Source organism: Microcaecilia unicolor, chromosome 1, assembly GCF_901765095.1.
Source record: "Microcaecilia unicolor chromosome 1, aMicUni1.1, whole genome shotgun sequence".
In the NCBI taxonomy this organism is placed as follows: Eukaryota; Metazoa; Chordata; class Amphibia; order Gymnophiona; family Siphonopidae; genus Microcaecilia; species Microcaecilia unicolor.
Genome location: NC_044031.1, coordinates 99,532,114 through 99,552,445, shown reverse-complemented (window position 1 = coordinate 99,552,445; position 20,332 = coordinate 99,532,114). Strand labels below are relative to the sequence as shown.

General features: G+C 41.8%; 1 protein-coding gene across 3 annotated transcripts in view; it reads left to right on the top strand.

The window, feature by feature from the left end:
• SVIL (supervillin) overlaps positions 1-20,332 on the top strand; it is a 492,709-nt gene that overhangs the window by 299,542 nt on the left and 172,835 nt on the right. For all 3 annotated transcript variants that reach the window (XM_030199261.1, XM_030199260.1, XM_030199262.1), the window contains one exon: positions 5,437-6,085. In XM_030199261.1, the coding sequence (XP_030055121.1) occupies positions 5,437-6,085 (649 nt within the window). The remainder of the gene's footprint in view (positions 1-5,436; positions 6,086-20,332) is intronic.

Here is a 20,332-nt window from a genome sequence, read left to right as displayed (position 1 = left end):
ATTGATCATGCTGGTGATTACACTGCCTCTCTTGTGTTTCCCTACCCTTTTAGAGTGCTTTTTAAATTTTTTTTATTATTTTTCCTTTGATTTACTCCTTCAGTCATCCCTCACAAGCCCTCCTATGTTTTAAATCAGTGTTTCCCAAGTCCGGTCCTGGAGTACCCCCTTGCCAGTCAGGTTTTCAGGATATCTACAATGAATATGCATGAAGTTGATTTGCATACACTACCTCCATTGTATGCAAATCTTTTTCATACATATTCATTGTGGAGATCCTGAAAACCTGACTGGCAAGGGGGTACTCCAGGACCGGACTTGGGAAACACTGTTCTAAATGGTCCCTTTTCTCAATGGAGAAAGGTAAATAGAGGGTGATCCAGGGGATCTATACTGTAGCCAGTACTTTTTATAGCATATTTATAAATGATCTGAAGAAGGGAGCAGTGAGTAAGGACAGTGATTAAATTTGCAGATGATACAAAATCTTTCAAAGTTGTTAAATCCCGAGCAGTCTGTGAGGAGTTGCAGGAGAACTTGGTGAGACTGGGAGTACTGGGCATCTAAATGACAGATGAATTCTAATGTGGCGAAGAGCAAAGTGATATAAAACACACAGCCAACAGTTTTGGAGAAGTAATCTAGGCAGTAAGAAAAAAAAAAATGAAAGCCTTCCAGATTCTCGTTTGCTAGCTACCACAGAGTTATTTAACATTTTAAAAAAGTTCTGGTTTTCTAATGATTAGGAAATACTGGACAGAATTTGCGCTACTGTCATAACTCCCTAATATATAATTATATGGTTCCACCAATGTGTGTGTTCTGGTATATTTTTCAAATATATAAAGTGCAAAAGTGATGCATATAGTGAAAAGTAATCCTAATTTATAAGTATGGTGCTGAGCTCCATATTAGGAATCACCACCTAAGAAAAAGTTCTTGGAGTCATGCACAGTCTCCCGGATTCTATATATCGTACTTGTTGTTCCCCGCCAAAATTCAAGCTTATTCTATAAGAATGCGTGTTACTTAATTGGTTTAACAAGCCAATCAGCGTTGATAACAGTGCTTAACAAGAGCACTAATTGACAATAATTAGAATTTACATGCATAACTCGCTAAGCGTATTCTGTAACTCACTGTGCGCCAAAGTTCTAACATGCACATACAGAAGGGGGCGTGGCTTTGGGCAAGGAAATAGTCGCGCCATGTGTGTTCAGAAAAACGCCACGCATGGTTGTGGAATATACCTGCTTCGCGTGTAATTTAGGCACCACCATTTACATCGGGGTTTACTTGGTGTAAATGGCCACAACTAAATTTGGTCGCACGGAGCGGCACTCAGTGTATTCTAAATACCGCGCAGAAATGTAAGCCTATTCTATAAAATTTAGGCATACTTTAGAGAATACGCCTAGGCATAATTTTATTCCGTGTGGCTTTTTCAGGCGGCATATATAGACTCTTTCCCTGTATGTTGAAATTCTCAGTTTAATGTGTAACGGTGGTCAATAAAGTAATCTTAATACTAGGGATTACTCAGAAAAGGATGGAGAATAAAACGGAGAATATTATAAAACCTCCCTGTTTTCAGTCCATGGTTCGGCGGCACCTTGAGTATTGTGTGCAGTTCTGTTTGCTCCACCTTAAAAAGGCGATCATGAAATTGGTAAAGTGTGGCAAAAATAAGGAAACACCTTCCTTACGAAGAGAAGCTAAACAAATTTGGGGCTTTTCAGCTTGGAGAAAAGATGACTGTGAAGAGATATAAGAGGGACCAGGTTTATAAAATCATGAATGGGTGGAATTGATAAATAGGAGTGGTTGTTTACCCTTGCAAATAGTACTTAAAATGGGGGGAGGGTGATGACACAATGAAACTTATAGGTAGCACATGTAAAATAAAATAGAGAAAGTATTTATTGGAGGGAGCTGTGGTTAATGTAATTAGCATAGCTTGGTCCATAAACTATTAGTCATGTAGGCGTGGGAAAGCCATTGCTTATCCCTGGGTGTGAGTAACTACAAATAAAATGGATGTATTAATTGGGTACTTGGACCTGTTTGGCAGCTGTTGGGGACACAATACTGGGCCTGATGGATCTGTGATCTGGCTAAGTATGGCATTTATTACATTCCCTTCTTTTTTTTCCTCATCACTTATTTGTTTGAATCTTTGTTAGTAGAGAAGAAGTGGTCTAGTTTTTAGAGCAATGGGCTGAGAACGAAGGTTCAAATCCCACTTCTCCCACTGACTCCATGTGCTCCTGGGCAAGTCAGTTACTTCCTCCAGGCATGCACTTGGATTGTAAAGTCATATGGTACCTGAGTAAGAAAGGCGTACCCCGCAGAACCGACATAAACATCGAATAATGAAACGCAACAATTAAACTAAGAAACGGACAACGCTCAATGCCTTTCCATATGACCCCATTCTTGCAAACTGCATGGGACAATCCACACCAATTCTAATTCATTGTACTTCTACTCTTTATTTGTCCACAGGAGTCTGTACTCACCTCTCCGGAACTTTGTAAGCCATGCTGAGCCTACTAATATGCGGAAAAATGTGGGATACAAATGTAACCAATAATGCTGTAAAACTTTTAAGTGGAGTTTAGAAAGGCAGGCTAAAATCAAAAAAAGTATTCTAGCAATTTTTGCTTGGATTTGATTCCTCTCTCATATCTTTTATCTCTTCTTTGCCTTCTCCCTCTACTCCATCCCTCCTCATTATCTTTCTCATTTTTCCCTCCTTTTCAGTTCAGTCCGTTTCCTTTCCTTTATCCACTGCACCAGAGCACTGCCAATGCAACCATCCAATTTTATCCCATAATACAGTGGTTCCCAAACTTTTTCAGTTCACGGCACCCCCCAACCTTGGTCCCCCCCCCCCCCCCCCACCGACCATATAGGTCTCTGCCCCCCCAGCCACACAGTTTTCCATTTTTTCATCTGCACAAATATATCAGTGCCAGGGTGTCCCTATAACCAGCCCCTCCAAATAACACTGATTATGATTTATAACAAATTACTACTCTACCTATGAAAAGTTATTCCTTTATTATACTTTCTCTGTGCACATCCGTTTGCTGCACAAGCCAGCGTGTGTAAAAAATATAAGTGAGATTAAATAAGAAATGCTACCAACAATAAAGAATGACAACTCGGATGCAGCAGCTCATAGGTTTGCTTGTTTATTTTTTGCATGGGAATGGAAACAGAGACCACTGAACTATTGGCTTCAATTTCTTTACTTCATCCTGTCTCCTGTTTTCATCCAGCCTCCTTAGCAGTCGCCTCTGAGTCCCAAACGCCGCCTACGCCCTGTCCCCATTGACTGCGACAAAAAAAAACCCCCAAAACACAAGTGCGGGGTGCAGCAGCCTTCAGGCATGCGCTGTCGGCTCTGCTGGTCCTCTGCCCCCGCTGACGTCAACTTCCAGGGACAGAGGACCGGCAGAACTGACAGCACATGCTTGAATGTCCTGTGCGTGCTTTTTTTGTTGTTGTTTTTCTGCCGCTGCCGCGCTGCTGCGGGTGGGAGGGAGGTCTGGATTTGCCGTGGCACCCCGGAGTGGTCGCTGCGGCGCGCTGTTTGGGAAGCACTGCCAAAATGGCATCGTTCTCCACTAGTCGCCAACACCACTCCCTGCTTGTATCTGTTATCGTTGCATAGCATTGGCCTCCTGCTTCCTGGTGGGGGCCTTCCACACGCAACATTCCCTCCTTGCAGCCCCCAGATGAGTTCTGCAGCTTAGTGGCGCTTTCCACCGGCATCCATACTTAGTAGAACACATGGCAAAAAGGACTCTGGCAAGGAGGAGGGTTGTTGCATCACTTTGGATGTAAAGCCAGCCTAATACTGTAACGCAAAGACAAGCTTTGACTTATTTTTTGTAGGGCTGTACATGGAACGCTGTTCTCTGGTCATGCAATCAATAACACTTAGAGATAAAAGAAGTGGGAAAAGTAATCCAGGCTTATCCAAAGAACTGGGACCAAACAAATAATTAATAATAAAATCAACACAGTTTATTAATGTGTTGATTTTATTATTAATTATTTGTTTGGTCCCAGTTCTTTGGATAAGCCTGGTTTACTTTTCCCACTTCTTCTATCTCAGTTTGCTGCCCCGTGGGATCTATTGAGTTCTCCACGTACGTGGATCCTCTTTAGCTTTTAATTAATAACACTTAGGCATGACTTGCCCTTTTTCTCTAATGTAACCTGTGTGTGTGTGTTGAACATGAGGCAGAAATGTGTGGGTCTGAACCAGTTGAGGCTAGTTCATGACTGAAGTTATTTTTTTCTGCCTATTGAGTTTTCTGATTGGAGAATATAGCAGAGTAGTCTGTGATGGTGGAATCCAGTCATAGAAAACACATGTCAGATAAGGAATTATACTTATTTTCACCAAAAAATAAATCATATCGGGAAGTGTCAAACCTTGAGCACAAATGTTTTAAATACATTCCAGCTTGCTTTTTTTATTTTTTGTAACTGAAAGGTAAGGGTACACACTAAAGCTGCTCTTAGAAGAATGAAAAATTAATAAGAAGGTTGAACATTTCAATGCATCTTATGTCATAGTCTAGTGGTTCCCAAACCTGTCCTAATCAGCCGCTCAGGTTTTCTGGATATCCACACTGAATATGCACGAGAGAAATACATGCAGTGGAAGCAGTGCATGCAAATCAATCTCATGAATATTTATTGCAGATATCCTGAAAACCTAACTGGCTGAGGAAAATCTGACTAGCTGGTTTGGGAACCACATGGCTCAATACTTATTTTGTATGTTCGAATACTTACCCCTCCCCCCATCCCACGGACAGCTTTAGCTAATGTTCCTTAAATATAGGGAGCATCCTAATGCTTTAAACTCTTGAAGAAAGAATATTTTCCTTTGTTATTAATAACCATTTATTTTGATACTATTTCATCATGCAGTTCAGCATTGGTCTCCTGGTACTTCTAAACTATGTACAGTGGCCTTGTATCTTTCCTTAAAGCTCCCAGGAGACCCCCTTGTATATGATGTTCAAAGTCCTGTCTAGGACCGATATCGCTGCCTATTTGCCGGCCTTATTTTCTTGGGAGAGTTGCACATGGGAGGCATTTTTGGTTTCCTATAAGCTTTACAGTCTGATCCAAGCTTACCAATACAAGCTTAGTTTCCGCTCATCTGTTTTCCTTTTCCTTCTTGATCTGTGTGAAATGTTGTCATGCCCCAGGTTTTCTTGTAAAATATAACCAAGCTATTCTATATGATGTCATACCCAGCCTATCAAGTCTGCTTCAGAAAGAGCTGGCAAGTTTCTGCATTCTTTCTATGCGAAATGTGTCTTCTGTTATCGAATATTGACCCTAGCCAGTAGACTTAAAAGTGTTTTATATAGAATTATTCTTCTCAGCATGAATTTCTTGTTGTAGGACGATCAAATGAAGAGGAGGAGACATCAGATTCATCAGTAGAAGCCCGGCAGAGATCACAGAGTCGAGCAGAACCTACAGGTCACACAGAGCTGTCTTATGCTACTGGTGCTATGGATACTCAGGAATTCGAGTCAAAAGCAGAAAGAATAGCTAGATACAAAGCAGAAAGGCGACGTCAACTTGCAGAAAAGTACGGAATTGCTTTGGACTCTGATGTGGATTCTGAATATTTATCCAAATATACACGGCCAAGGAAGGATAGTGATGCATCTGAAAAGCTAGGAGTAAAACATGACATCAAAGAGGATGAAAGCAAAGATTTCAGCTCCCTCCTGTCTTTGAGGACTGAGAGGAAGGAACCAAAGAGCACACTGTCCTACGACTCCAAGCAATATGGCTTTCACTTAAATGATCACTTACAAGAGATGGAGATATTGCAGAATCTGGAAAACAACAAGAGGGTGCATGAGCTCAGTTCTGGAGGACAGTCTCAAGATATTTCATCCATGTCCATAGAAGGGCAAGAGTCTTCCTCTGATGAAGTGCCAAGATCACCAAAGCAACCTCGCAGGGCTTCACTTACACCACCAAAGCAACAGCCTTCGCCAAGTTATGTACACAGCGATCACAGTGACATCAGACAGGGGTAAGCTTTTCATATTATATTTGGTTATTGATGATATTTGAATGACGCTTCATAATATTCTCCAGTGCTCATCGAATGTCAGTATAAACTTTGTAACCATTAAAAAGCTGTGGGAGTTGTAGCTGGATCTGCATATGGATAAAGTTGTATGGTTGCTATATAGTCCACTTGGGTGTATAGACATAAAGGCCAACAAATAGGTTGTAAGTGATAGTACAAAGTACAAAGGTATCAGGCTTTCAGGAGCCATGCTGTATCCATGCACTGTACTTCTTACCCAATATGATTTGGAAGGAATGCTACTAAAAGAGAATTATTACTGGAGACTTTCCATTTTATTATTAAGTTGTGTGCCACTTGAAAGAGGCGAGAGATTGATGGAAACCTCAGGTTAGTATTTCATCTTTGGAAACTAAATTTAAACTCTTCTCCATATGTCCGTTAGGAAAACCACAGGCTGAGGATTTTCTCTCCATAAAGATTTTACATTTTCAGCAATATTTTGCTGCCTAGATCTAAGCACACAACAAACAGGAATAACAGACTATATATCTATATTCTGCTCATGAGAATTTAATAGTGGTATGGCTGAAAATAATCCCTGTCCTGGAAACTCCAGTATATTCTTCAAGAGTTCATCTTGTCTTCCTTGGCTTATGGCCCAGGAATCTGTCTAGGTAGCAGATATCCTACTTGGCAGAAAAAAAACATTACTGTTGGAAAAAATGTATTTCTGGCAATAAAATAACATTTTAATAAGTTAGTTTAAGAAAAGTAAACTATCCAGCTTTGGCAGGCTTAGCTCAAACATAACAGTTTAGAATCAAAGTCTCAGGTGCTAGCTAGCCATTGCAACCAGAATTTCCTGACCAGTGCCTCGGTTGACAGAGCTGACCACGTTCAGGCTTGTATATGGAAGGGAAAGCCGCTCATGGCCTCATATGCGAGAGTAGAAGCCATTCAAGGCTATGAAAGACTTAATTCTGCCTTAGAGGAGGTTGGGGGTTGATGAAAGCAGGAGGGGAATCTGAAAGAGGAAGATATCATGTAACTTGTTTTATAGCACCCTCCAAATAGAAAAGGACCACGCTATGCAGTATAAGATAAAAAATGACAAAAATCATAAAAATTTAACATTGAGGGTAATTGTACAAGGAGGTGTGTACATAAAGCAGTAATGTACGTGTTTATTTTGCAGGTATTTGTCATCTACATGTATGTGTGACCGCATATGAATATAAATAGCCTCATAAAATACCTGCTTGTGGAAAAGTACACATGTTCATATGATGTGTACTTTGTCAGTAAAATGGTACTAGGGACACAATCCTGGCAGGGCATGGGCAGAGTAAGGATAGGGACTTTGGGGTGATGATGTCTGAGTAGTTACAAGTTCCGCAAGCTCTGCAAGTTCATTTTTCAGTACTGATAGAACTGAAAAATGAACTTGCAAAGCTATTGTTAGTAATATGTAATTTATCCTTAAAATCAAGCATGGTACCGGAAGATTGGAGGGTGGCCAATGTAACACCGATTTAAAAAAAAAAAAAAAAGGTTCCAGAGGAGATCCGGGAAATCATAGACCGGTCAGTCTGACATTGGTGACGGGCAAAATGGTAGAGACTATTATTAAGAACATAATTACAGAGCATATTCAAAAGCATGGATTAATGAGACAAAGTCAACATGGATGTAGTGAAGGGAAATCTTGCCTCACCAATCTACTACATTTCTTTGAAGGGGTGAACAAACATGTAGATAAAGGTGAGCCGGTTGATATTGTATATCTGGATTTTCAGAAGGCGTTTGACAAAGTACCTCATGAAACTCTCCAGAGGAAATTGGAGAGTAATGGGATAGGAGGTAGTGTTCTATTGTGGATTAAAAACTGGTTAAAAGATAGAAAACAAGAGAGTAGGGTTAAATGGTCAGTGTTCTCAATGGAGAAGGGTAGTTAATGGGGTTACCCAGTGGTCTGTGCTGGGACCGCTGCTTTTTAACATATTTATAAATGACCTAGAGATGGGAGTAACTACCGTGTTTCCCCGAAAATAAGACACTGTCTTATATTAATTTTTGCCCCCCAAAATGAGCTAGGTCTTATTTTCAGGGGCTGTCTTATTTTTCGGGGAAACATCGGGGTTGGATCGGGGTTGGCCCGCCCGCCCTCCGTCGCTCCCGGAACTAACCTTAAATGCCTCCTTTCACCTTCGCAGCAAGCAGCAGCAGGGCAGGCCACTCCTTCCTTCTATGTCCCGCCCTCGCCTGACGTAACGTCCACGAGGGCGGGGCACGGAAGGAAGGAGAGGTCTGCCCTGCTGCTGCTTGCTGCAAAGGTGAAAGGACTGGGAGGCGTTTAAGGTTAGTTCCGGGAGCGACGGAGGGTGGGGGGTGGGGGGCGGCCCGGGGGTGGCCTTGTCCGGCTCTCGGCAGCCCTGCTTTCAAACAAAAATTTGCTAGGTCTTACTTTCGGGGCAGGCCTTATATCTACCAATTCAGGAAAACCTCTACTAGGTCTTATTTTCGGGGGATGTCTTACTTTCGGGGGAAACAGGGTAGTGAGGTAATTAAATTTGCTGATGACACAAAGTTATTCAAAGTCATTAAATAGTAGGGGAATTGTGAAAATTTACAAGAGGACCTTACAAGACTGGGAGACTGGCCGTCTAAATGGCAGATGACATTTAATGTGAGCAAGTGCAAAGTGATGCATATGGGATAGAGGAACCTGAATTATAGCTACGTCATGCAAGGTTCCACGTTAGGAGTCACGGACCAAGAAAGGGATCTAGGTGTCGTCCTTGATGATACATTGAAACCTTCTGCTCAGTGTGCTGCTGTGGCTAAGAAAGGAAATAGAATGTTAGGTATTATTAGGAAAGGAATGGAAAACAAAAATGAGGATGTTATAATGCCTTTGTATCGCTCCATGGTGCGACCGCACCTCGAATATTGTGTTCAGTTCAGGTCACCGCATCTCAAAAAAGATGTAGTGGAATTAGAAAAGGTGCAGAGAAGGGCAATGAAAATAATAAAGGGGATGGGATGACTTCCCTATGAGGAAAGGCTAAAGCAGCTAGGGCTCTTCAGCTTGGAGAGAAGGTGGCTGAGGGGAGATATGATAGAGGTCTATAAAATAATGAGTGGAGTTGAACGGGTAGATGTGAAGCATCTGTTTATGCTTTCCAAAAATACTAGGACTAGGGGCATGCAATGAAGCTGCAATGTAGTAAATTTAAAACGAATCGGAGAAAATTTTTCTTCACTGAACGTGTAATTAAACTCTGGAATTCGTTGCCAGAGAATGTGGTAAAGGCGGATAGCTTAGCTGAGTTTAAAAAAGGATTGGACGGCTTCCTAAATAAAAAATCCCTAGACCATTATTAAATGAACTTGGGGAAAGTTCACTATTTCTGGGATAAGCAGTATAGAATGTTTTGTACTTTTTTGGGATCTTGCCAAGTATTTGTGACCTGGATTGGCCACTGTTGGAAACAGGATGCTGGGCTTGATGGATCTTTGGTCTTTCCCAGCATGGCAATACTTATGTACTTATGTACCTATGATCTCAAGGTGATGAAACAATGCGACAAGACGGTGGCCGTGGCCAGAAGGATGAAAGGTATAATCAGCAGAAGGAAGGAGGTGTTGATGTCCGTATGCAAGTCTTTGGTGAGGCCCTACTTGGGACTATTGTGATCAGTTTGGAGGCTGTATTTTGCTAAGGACGTAAAAAGACCTGAAGCGGTTCAGAGAAAAGTGACGAAAATGGTATGGAGTTTGGGTCACAAGATGTATGAGGGAGAGACTTGAGGACCTGAACATGTATACCCTGGAGTAAAGGAGAGACCGGGTGATTATGATACAGACATTCAAATATTTGAAAGATATTAATCTGTAAACAAACATTTTCCAGAGATGGGAAGGTGATAGAACTGGAGGACATGAATTGAGGTTGCAGGGAGGGGGGGGGGGGACTCGGGAATAATTTCATGGAATGAATGGTAAGATGCCTGGAATACCCTCCTGCTGGAGGTGGTGGGGATGAAAACGGTAACAGAATTCAAAAATGTGTAGGAGAAAGAAATCCTGTATAGAAGGCTTGGAACCAAACAAGCTTAGTAGTGATTAGACGGCAACACCAGTAATTGGGAAGCAAAGCCAGTGCTGGGCAGACTTCTGTGGTCTGTTTCCTGATCATGGCTAGACTAGTGTGGATGGGCTGGAGTGGGGCTTCAATTCCATCTTCAGTAGTTGGAGAGCAAGGCCAGTGCTGGGTAGACTTTGGTATATAGTATCACATCATACCTTATGCTATTTATCTTATTGGGCAGACTAGATGGACCGTACACAGGGGTGTGCTGGTAAATTTTTAACAGGCTCTTTCTCCGGACGTAGCCAGCTCTGCAGTTGGAAGGGCCGGGGGGGGGGGGATGGGGGGAGCAACACTTGCCTCTCTCTCCTCCCTCCCTTTGTGTGGACACACTAGGCATACCTTTGCTGGCAGCCAATAAATGGACTGCCACCACTCCCAACGTCTGAGCAGCATGCTGGAACTTATCTCACATGCTCGAGAAGTCCCAGCCTGCTGCCCAGAGCTGGAAACAAGGAGCGGGGAACAGCAGCAGTCTATTTACTTGGCTGGCAGGGCTCAGCATTCCCACCAGCAAAGTAAAAGAGAATTCAGCAGGGGGCCCAAGCCCACATTTTGGGAGCCAATTGTTAAAGTAGCCATGGAGAGCCCTACTTTAACAACCGGCTCCCAAAATTCTTAAAAACTAAACAACCGGCTCTTGCGAGCCTGTGAGAGCCTGCTCCAGCACACCACTGACCATACAGGTCTTTATCTGCCATCATCTACTATGAGGCTGTTGTAAGTATTTGAGCCTGCAGTTTAGGTGTGCGTTATGGCAGATTTTTTTTTTTTAAGTCCTATTTGCTTTTGGATGTGCATAAACTAGCATTGCATACACTTCTAAATAGTTATTTAAGAAAATGGGAATATACCCATCTAAATCATGAATTCATACTCATTGTAAGAGAAATTAAAACACTCGTGTATTCTCCATTTTAGAAGGGGAAGGCACGTTTATGTCCCCTGAGATCAGCATCTGGATTTATGCATGCTCCTGGGGGATATCTGTGTTCTATGAAGGCGCTCATTTTGTACAGTTCTCTAGGGGACATTTTAGAGTAGGTTGTGCCCCTTAATCCCCAACAATTCCCACCAAGGACTTCTGTCCCCTGGTCATTTCCCTCCCTCCCTAGCCCTTTTTTTTCCCTGACTGTAGCTTCTGTATTGTATTGGGTCCCATAAGTCCTGGTAATTTGTTATAAATCGTAATCAGTGTGCCATTTAGAGGGACTAAATTAGGTTGAAAGTTTGTGGGTGTGGGAATCCCCCCCCCCCCCCCACATGAACTAAAGTTTGTATTTTATCTATTTGTTTACTTATTTATGACAGATCACAGATTAAACATGAATTAGGTTGAAACCTAGTTTGGGGGGGTGGGGGGCATTGCCCTCCCCAACACTAACTGCATGTCTGGAAGGGGAAAGAGATGTGTAAAAGATAATGTTGGGGGGGTGAGGGGGTACTGCCCCCCCCCCACAAAAAAAACCCAATCTGGAACAGGAAAAGGGAGGGAGATTACTTGCCTAGTGTGTTTTGTATTTTTTGGGGTTATGTGTGGGAATTGTCCTTCCTGATGTGGTGGGAATTGTCCAGATGGGAATTGTTGAGTGGGAACTGACCTAGAACCCTGCACATAGCCAGTGCATAAACTTCTGTTCCTGCAGGGGTTTTTACAAAAGCCTCTATGCTGGTAGATCCTTTTCTGAAATACTAGTGTGTGAATAGACACGTCCTGCCCTAGATGTACCTTCTTTCTAAAATTCACCTTTATGCTACTTACCCTAAAAAAAATAGCACCCAAGTAGGCACCACCTTACTCTTTTTCTTCTTAGGCACCCTGTAAAAAAAAATTACCCTCTAACCAGTATCCAACCACCGAGCTCTCCTTCCTATCGTGGAGAGAAAAGATGCCTATGACTTGTATGACCCCCACCATTCAAGAAACCCCCCTACTTTTTCTTAAAACCAACCATACGTTACTCAACCAACCAACCAACCAACCAATCACCCTGATCATCCACCATTCAACACCAGTTTTTCAAGGAAGTTAAAGTTAGAAGGATAGGTGTGGAGATGGAGAGAGCTGAAAGAGGGGGTGCGAAAAGGTAATGGTGTTGGAAAAATGATGAAAGAAATGAAAGGCAAAGTGGGTGAGGGATTGAGATTTTGGTAAAGAAAAGGAGATTTATAGGGAGGTAGAAGTATTCGCCTAAAGATATAGGGGGATATTGATGGGTGGAAGACAAGAAAAATGGTAAGAGTCAGAAAAAAAGTTGAAAGTAATGGAAGGGAAGTAACATGAAGGAGATCCCAGATGTCAGATCTAGATGGAGAAATGGCAGATGCATGTGTGTGTATGAAGTCAGACAGTTTACAGTTCACTTTTATTGATGTAGAATCTTCATGATTAGTGATTTAAATCAGATCTGCTCTACACAAAAATATCAAGTATTTACAAGTTAAGATGATCAAGTCCCAAATGATGGAGGTAAAAGCTAATCCACTTAAAACAGTGCGTGTAGATGTAACAGCAAAATGGCGCTCATAATTTTCAATGCTAATCCAATTCCGAAAACTGCTGCAGCTATGATTAAGAGATGGAAGTTGCCATTGCTTGCAACTCATAGCCCCTGTTGAGCTTGTTTTAAATCTTTTATATACCACTTTCCCAGTAAAATTTAACAAACTGATTTATGAACCTTGAAAATCATTAAAAATGTGTAGCTACTGACAAGTAGTATTGTTTTAATATGAATAGGTTTAATTACTTTAATTAGAATCTGATATTTTTACTTGTAAATACTTTATTTTTAGGCAGATCAAATTTGATTTAAATCTCTAATCATGAAAATTCTGGACTAATAAAAATGAAAAAAACGAATATCTCACAGTTTTGTTTTAATTGCATTAAAAATTGAAGAGCTTATTTCCAAAACCATCTAAGTCCAATGACTTAGCAGATTTTGGAAATAAGCCCTTCAATTATAGTAGTATTTATTTATTTATAGCATTTGTATCCCACATTTTCCCACCAGTTTGCAGGCTCAAAGTGGCTTACGTTTGCCGTAATGGCGATTTCTATTTTTGGTTAACAGAATTACAAATGGTATTACATTAGGGTGCATACATACATGGTAAAGAAGAATACATTATGGTATTGCAAATAGGTTCCTGAGTGATAGATTGGATTGTAACATACGTTAGGTCATCAACTATAGAGAAATCATTTTCGACATGAGAATTAAAGTGGTAGTGCTTATTCAGTAATAGCAATGTGGTTGGTCAGTCAGTAATAAGAGTTCGGTTTTGTCTAGTTCATGTTCAGTCTTATTATTTAGTATTTAGGATGGATGTTTATGGTATGCCTTCTTGAACAGGTCAGTTTTCAGTAGCTTTCGGAAGGTAGTTATGTCTTGCGTTGTTTTTATGTCCTTCGGTAGTACGTTCCATAGTTGCGTGCAAATGTAGGAGAAGCTGGTTGCGTATGTGGATGACAATTCAAGTTGTAACTTCAGAAGCGCACTCAAAACACTGTGTTCAGTAAAGTCTGTCAGTCCTTCTGAAGTGGTACAACACACTAAACTGAAGGTTGTGTATGGTCAGACATGCCCTCTTCAATATGTTCAAAGCAGGAGCAGTTCTCATGATGGTGTTTCATGCAAGCAACCAGATCTGTTTGCATCTTATATGCACGCCTGTCTTGCTCAAAGGTATTCTCAGATTGGTGTGTCTTTTTATGGTCTGCTGCCATAATAGTTTTTCCCTTGTAGAATTCCTTCAGTAGATCCCAAAAATCATACTTTCAGAATGAAACTTATTCCCCAGAACCACAGCAATTTGTTTGTGAAGAGATTCACCCAAGGAGGTGTACAGCAGGTATAGCTTGACACAAAACTTGCAATTTTGTTAAATAGTAAAATGACCAAATATAAGCATAAATGCAATCAGTGAGGTAAACTTGGACATGGACAAATTCAATCCTAATAATATGAATAAAAGGATACAATGTCAGAAGTTTACATATTAAAACAGCACAGTAGAACAATCATATAGCAGGAATATGATTTATTTATTTATTTGTTACATTTTTACCCCACATTTTCCCACCTATTTGCAGGCTCAATGTGGCTTACATTGTACCGTAAAGGCATTCGCCAAGTCCGGTAGAGAAACAAATACAAGGTGATATTGTAGTCGCATAAAGGTACATGTGTTTCAGGTGCAATGGGGATCAAGGAGAGGAAAGGTTATATAGTGTCCATTATGAGCTTTAGTTTTGCTGTGTTGCAGAGTGTAGGTATTTATGTTGGGTCGGTGGGGTATGCCTTTTTGAACAGGTTGGTTTTTAATGATTTCCCGAAGTTTAGGTAGTCATAGGTTGTTTTCACAGCTTTAGGCAATGCGTTCCATAGTTGTGTGCTTATGTAAGAGAAGCTGGATGCATAAGTTGCTTTGTATTGAAGTCCTTTGCAGTTTGGGAGCATGTTCTGCTAGTCATTGTTTTACTCTTTCTTCTTTTCCTTTATCCCTTTTATTTATATTTCTTACTTTCCAAAACGTTCTTTTTTTTTTTTTTTTCTTAACACTCCCTTTTTCTTGCTGTTAGAGAGGGGTAATGACTTGACTCTGTGTGTGTGTGCGCAGATCTCTTATCTCCATATACTGATGTGAACAGCCAGGTTCTCTCAGAAATTATCATTATCAGTGATATCTTTGAGTTAGATTTTTAATCAAAATATTTTAAGAAAAATTTAAAGTCTACAGTGATAAAAAAATATATATATAGTTTTTAAATCACTGATTTTTATCCACCCTCTTTACGTGGAGAGTGTAGGAGCTAGCAGCTCGTAAGATGCATGAATAAGCAAGATGAGGAGGTGGGAGATAGAAAGGTAACTAAATATAACAGGCCAGTGGAGTAGATCAGTGGTTCCCAAGTCCGGTCCTGGAGTACCCCTAGCCAGTCAGGTTTTCAGGATATCCGCAATGAATATGCATGAATGTGATTTGCATACGCTGCCTCTCTTATATGCAAATCTCTCTCATGTATATTCATTGTGGATATCCTGAAAACCTGACCGGCAAGGGGTACTCAAAGACTGGACTTGGGAAACACTGGAGTAGATAATGGAGACAGAAGTGGGATTGGGAAAAGGGGAAAGAGGCTGCATACAAATTCATTCATTCATTTCAGTATTTATATACCGCTTAGACCTAAGTTTACAGTTTCATTTTACAAGTACTGGGTCTGTCCCTAGTGGGCTCACAGTCTAAGTAGTACATTGGTAATACTGTTGTACCTGGGACAACAGAGGGTTAAGTGACTTGCCTAGGGTCACACAGAACTGCAGAGGGAATTGAACCTGGTTCCCTAAGATTTCAACCCACTGCCAACCATCAGTTTGTAGCGCTATAGAAATGCTAAATAGTAGTAGTAATTAAGAATGATCAAGAATATAATCTTTTCTTTTAATTTTCAAGGGAGAGAGGGGATTGGTCGCTGTTGGAAGCAGGATACTGGGCTAGAAGGATCATTGGTCTGACCTAGTATAGCTATTCCAATGTTCTTAAGTTTCCTCCTGTCACTGTCCAGCTACCTGCACAAAGGCGATTGTATACAAATTTTCTGTTGTCCTGCTTTCAGTAGAATACATTTTGCTGGTTATAATTAATTAGTGGTATTTTTGTTCTAGTGAATACTTTCCCATGTTAAAAAATAACCTATGCTGAGGATTATCATGGAATTTATTTATATTCACAATCTTTAATTACTTAGTTTAAAAAAAAAAAACCTCAAAGCACTTTTCAAATTATACCAGTGAAAAACACAGAACAGTATAAGCCATGGTTTATACAATGAATACATGAATAAAATAACCAATTAAAAATAGTAATTGCTGCCATCCCAAACATTAGTGAATAGGATCACCAAATCTTTTTAATTTATGGAACAGAGCTGCATATGATTTTTAGGGCCCTGTTTACTAAGGCGCGTTGGCGTTTTTAACGTGTCTACAATTAGCGCGCACTGTGTAGGTGCCTGTAGGAATATTGTAGGCGTGTACATGGTTAACGCGCATACATGGTTAATGAGCGTTAAAGACGCTATAATGCGGCTTAGTAAACAGGGCCCTCAGTATGTTTTCAGCACTGCTCTAGTTGGCAAGGGACAAAAAGGATCCTGTGGTTTGTGACCATACATTTGCTAGGCAGTGAATTCATTTTTTTTTTGGTTTACGCTTGCAAAATTGAAAGCAGCAGCTGATTATACTTAGATTCCACAGTTGAAAGATATTAACCCTCTTTGTGAAAGAGGCTTCAAGAATAAAGAATTTATTTCCTCATAGGTCTAGAAATGAAGAAGGATTTAGCAGATTACTTCACTAGAAAGAGGCCATATGAAATACAAATAATTACTACCTTTTTCCCTATTTTCAAAAGAAAAACCTCAGAAGACATCTGTCTCCAGGGGCTTAGCCAGCCCTCCACTTTTGAGGGTGGACTGGGGAGACACCTCATTCCTCCCTCCCCCCAGCTGCTAAACATACTTTTGTTGGTGGGGATGTAAAGGCCCTGCCAGCCAACTAAATACAGCATCGCTGCTCCCCTCTGCCTCATGCTGCTTCTTTCCTGCTGAAGTTCCAGCATTGGCGACTGAAGGCACACTGCTGCCTTCTGCAGGAAGGGAAGCATTGCGAGGAGAAGGGGAGTGGTGGCGCTCTATTTATTTGGCTGGCAGAGCTTTAACATCCCTGCCAACAAAGGCAAAGGGGTGCTGGAGTTCTGGAGGGGGTCCGAGCCCAAATTGGGAGGGGCCCAAGCACCCACCCCACCCCCTCCCCAGGCTACGCTACTGTCTGTCTTTATGATGAATCTAAGTAAATGAGTGTGTTGTTGTGGTGATCCTTTTGGAGCATTAAGCACTACACTTAACACATACAGTTCAGTCTCGATGATCCAGCCTTTGATTATATGATATTTTGGATTATGCAGTCCTCCCTCCCACATAGGATTAGGCCTCCCCCCCCCCCCCACCGCGTCTACCTTACAGTCCCTGGTGGTCTAGTGATGAAGTTAGGTTGGGGTGATCCCCAGTTGCTCTAACCCGTGGCAGTCTTGCAAGTGGTCACGGCAGCCATTTTGAAAGTAGAGCTGGCATGGGCAGGAGTGACTAGGGTTCGCTTCTGACCCAACTTTACCACTAGGCTACCAGGGACTGTAAGGTAGGCCCCGGGGGCCTTGGGTGGAGGAGGCAGTGAGGGCGTGGGGGGGGGGTGCTGCTTCTGTTCAGAGAGGAGAGGAATGTACTGAATGTGGTGGTGGTGCCCTGGTAACACTGCACCGTGGCAGTGGCCTGTTTCCAAATAATCTGAAATTTTTGGTTATCTGACCAACTGCCATGTTGGGTGCCTGATGAAATCCCGTATACATGTGGATATCGGCATTGTTTAGGATTTTTCAGTCCCCTGAGGAAGCCTTCCAGTGAAACACAGATCTATGTTGAGGAATGAAATACTAAATATTTTAATTCATAAGGGAAGAGCCTCTTTTTTTACATGTGGTTCTTTATCTATGGAATAAAGAATACTGCATGGACACACACAGCAATTCAACATCTGAGATAAGTGTTAACAATTTTTTAAAACCTTTTTGTAACAGTCTAAAGAATTTTATGAGATTTAGTTGAACCTTGTGCAGTGTGTCACAAAATTGAGCCCTTGGGATTTCTGAGCACATTTACAACATACTGGGATAGACTGAAGGTCTATCGATCCCAGTATCCTGTTTCCACCTCCTCCCTCCCCTCACTTAAGAACTCAAAAACGCTGGAAAATTTGGGTTTTGGCCCAAATCAGAATTCCCCCAATGGTGCTGGGCTGGTGCAGAACCTTTAGCATATGCACAAGAACTTAAGCATGCAGTGATGCTCTAGGCTCCGCACCAGTCCAGCACCATAACCTCGAAATGAGGTAAGAAGAGCGATCTGGTCGTTATCGGGGGGGGGGGGGGTGGAGGGTGGAGGAGAGCAGTGCTAGTTACCACATGGGGTAGGGTAGAGGAGAGAAATGGTCATCACAGGGAGGAGGGCTGGAGTAGAGAAATGGTGCCGTCATTAATAGTCCACCCTAACCAGAAAACTCAGTGGGTTTAAAAAATGTTTTCTTAAATGTATTTATATAGTCCGGTTGATTATTAGAGAGTATATGGTATTTTTATATATTTATATTTAGATCTTTTGGATATAATACCTGAACCAAGAAGGTTTTTTTTTAATTACAAAGAGCAGTTTTAATTAAAGCTGACCAATAGGTACAGGATGTATGCAGGCAAGAGTTCTGGTTTAGCATGCATAAATCAACTTGTGTGTGTGAATGCTTAGGTAATGTGCATTACATTGATTTTGCACACAGTAAATTTAAGGCTTGCTGACGAACCAAATGCCATAACAAATGCACTTCTGTAACCGTAAGTCCTGATGGCCACACAAACTCAAAAGCACCATCAGCACATACTTTTACTCATAGGAAGAGTGGGTAATGTTCTACCTACCTGGGTAAATGGCTTTTACTAATTGCCTTCCTTCCTAAATCCATATGTGCAAAAGAATGATGCTCAATTAGGCATTTTTACATATTCTTCTGGGAGTGGTGGAGGGGCATAATTGAACGGGGCACCCAAGTTTTCCTGAGGATGTCCTCACAGGATGTCCCCATGAAGGGGGCGGGGAAACCCATATTATCGAATCAAGATGGGCGTCCATCTTTCATTTCGACAATACGGTCGGGGACGCCCAGATCTCAACATTTAGGTCGTCCTTAGAGATGGTCGTCCCCGGTTTTCGGCGATAATGGAAACCGAGGACGCCCATCTCAGAAACGACCAAATCCAAGCCATTTGGTCATGGGAGGAGCCAGCATTTGTAGTGCACTGGTCCCCTTGACATGCCAGGACACCAACCGGACACCCTAGGGGGCACTGCAGTGGACTTCAGAAAAAGCTCCCAGGTGCATAGCTCCCTTACCTTGTATGGTGAGCCCCCCACAACTGTGCACCACTACTATAGCCCTTAGGGATGAAGGGGGGCACCTAGATGTGGGTACAGTGGGTTTCTGGTGGGTTTTGGAGGGCTCGCTGTTTCCACCACAAGTGTAACAGGTAGGGGGTGATGGGTCTGGGTCCGCCTGCCTGAAGTGCACTGCAGTACCCACTAAAACTGCTGCAGGGACCTGCATACTGCTGTCATGGAGCTGGGTATGATATTTGAGGCTGGCATAGACGCTGGAAAAAAAAAAAAATATATATATATATTTTTTTTAGGGTGGGAGGGGGTTAGTGACCACTGGGGGAGTGAGGGGAGGTCATCCCCGATTCCCTGCAGTGGTCATTTAGGGCAAATTGTTGTGGCTTAGTCATTAAAAAAAAAAAAAAGACCAAGTAAAGTCGCCCTTTTTTTTTTCCATTATCAGCCGAGGACGCCTATAAGTTAAGCACGCCCCAGTCTCGCCTTCCCTATGCTTCTGACAACCCCCGGGAACTTTGGTCGTCCTCGTGACAGAAAGCAGTTGAGGACGCCCAAAATCGGCTTGATTATGGCGATTTGGGTGACCCTGTGAGAAGGACCCCCATCTTGCGATTTGTGTCGAAAGATGGGCGCCCTTCTCTTTTGAAAATAAGCCTGATAGTGTTGTTTCTATCACATTTGAGTTTTAACTATCCAAAACTCAGATTGGGAGCACACTAGGGGCCTGAAAATTGAGGGGAGGAGGTAAGGCTTGGAGGTTCACCTACAGCTCTTAATGCCCTTGATCCCAGCCTTGGGAGGACTAGCTGTAACTTTTTTTTTTATCCAGAGCACGCCAAAAGGACCCCAAAATTGAAGTTGTCATAAGCCTATACAGCACCTACATCACCAAATACCCATCAAATTTGAAAATAAGACTGGTTTATATGTACTGTTTCACCCAGGGTAACTCACTGTAAACTCACTTCCTTAGGTGAATTTTTCCACAAAGGTGGTTAATAAAGCCCAGTAAAAAAATAATACATATTGCATTGTTTCTTCACTGACCCGATGAGAGGATAACTCTGAAAAGCTTGTCAAAGAAACATTA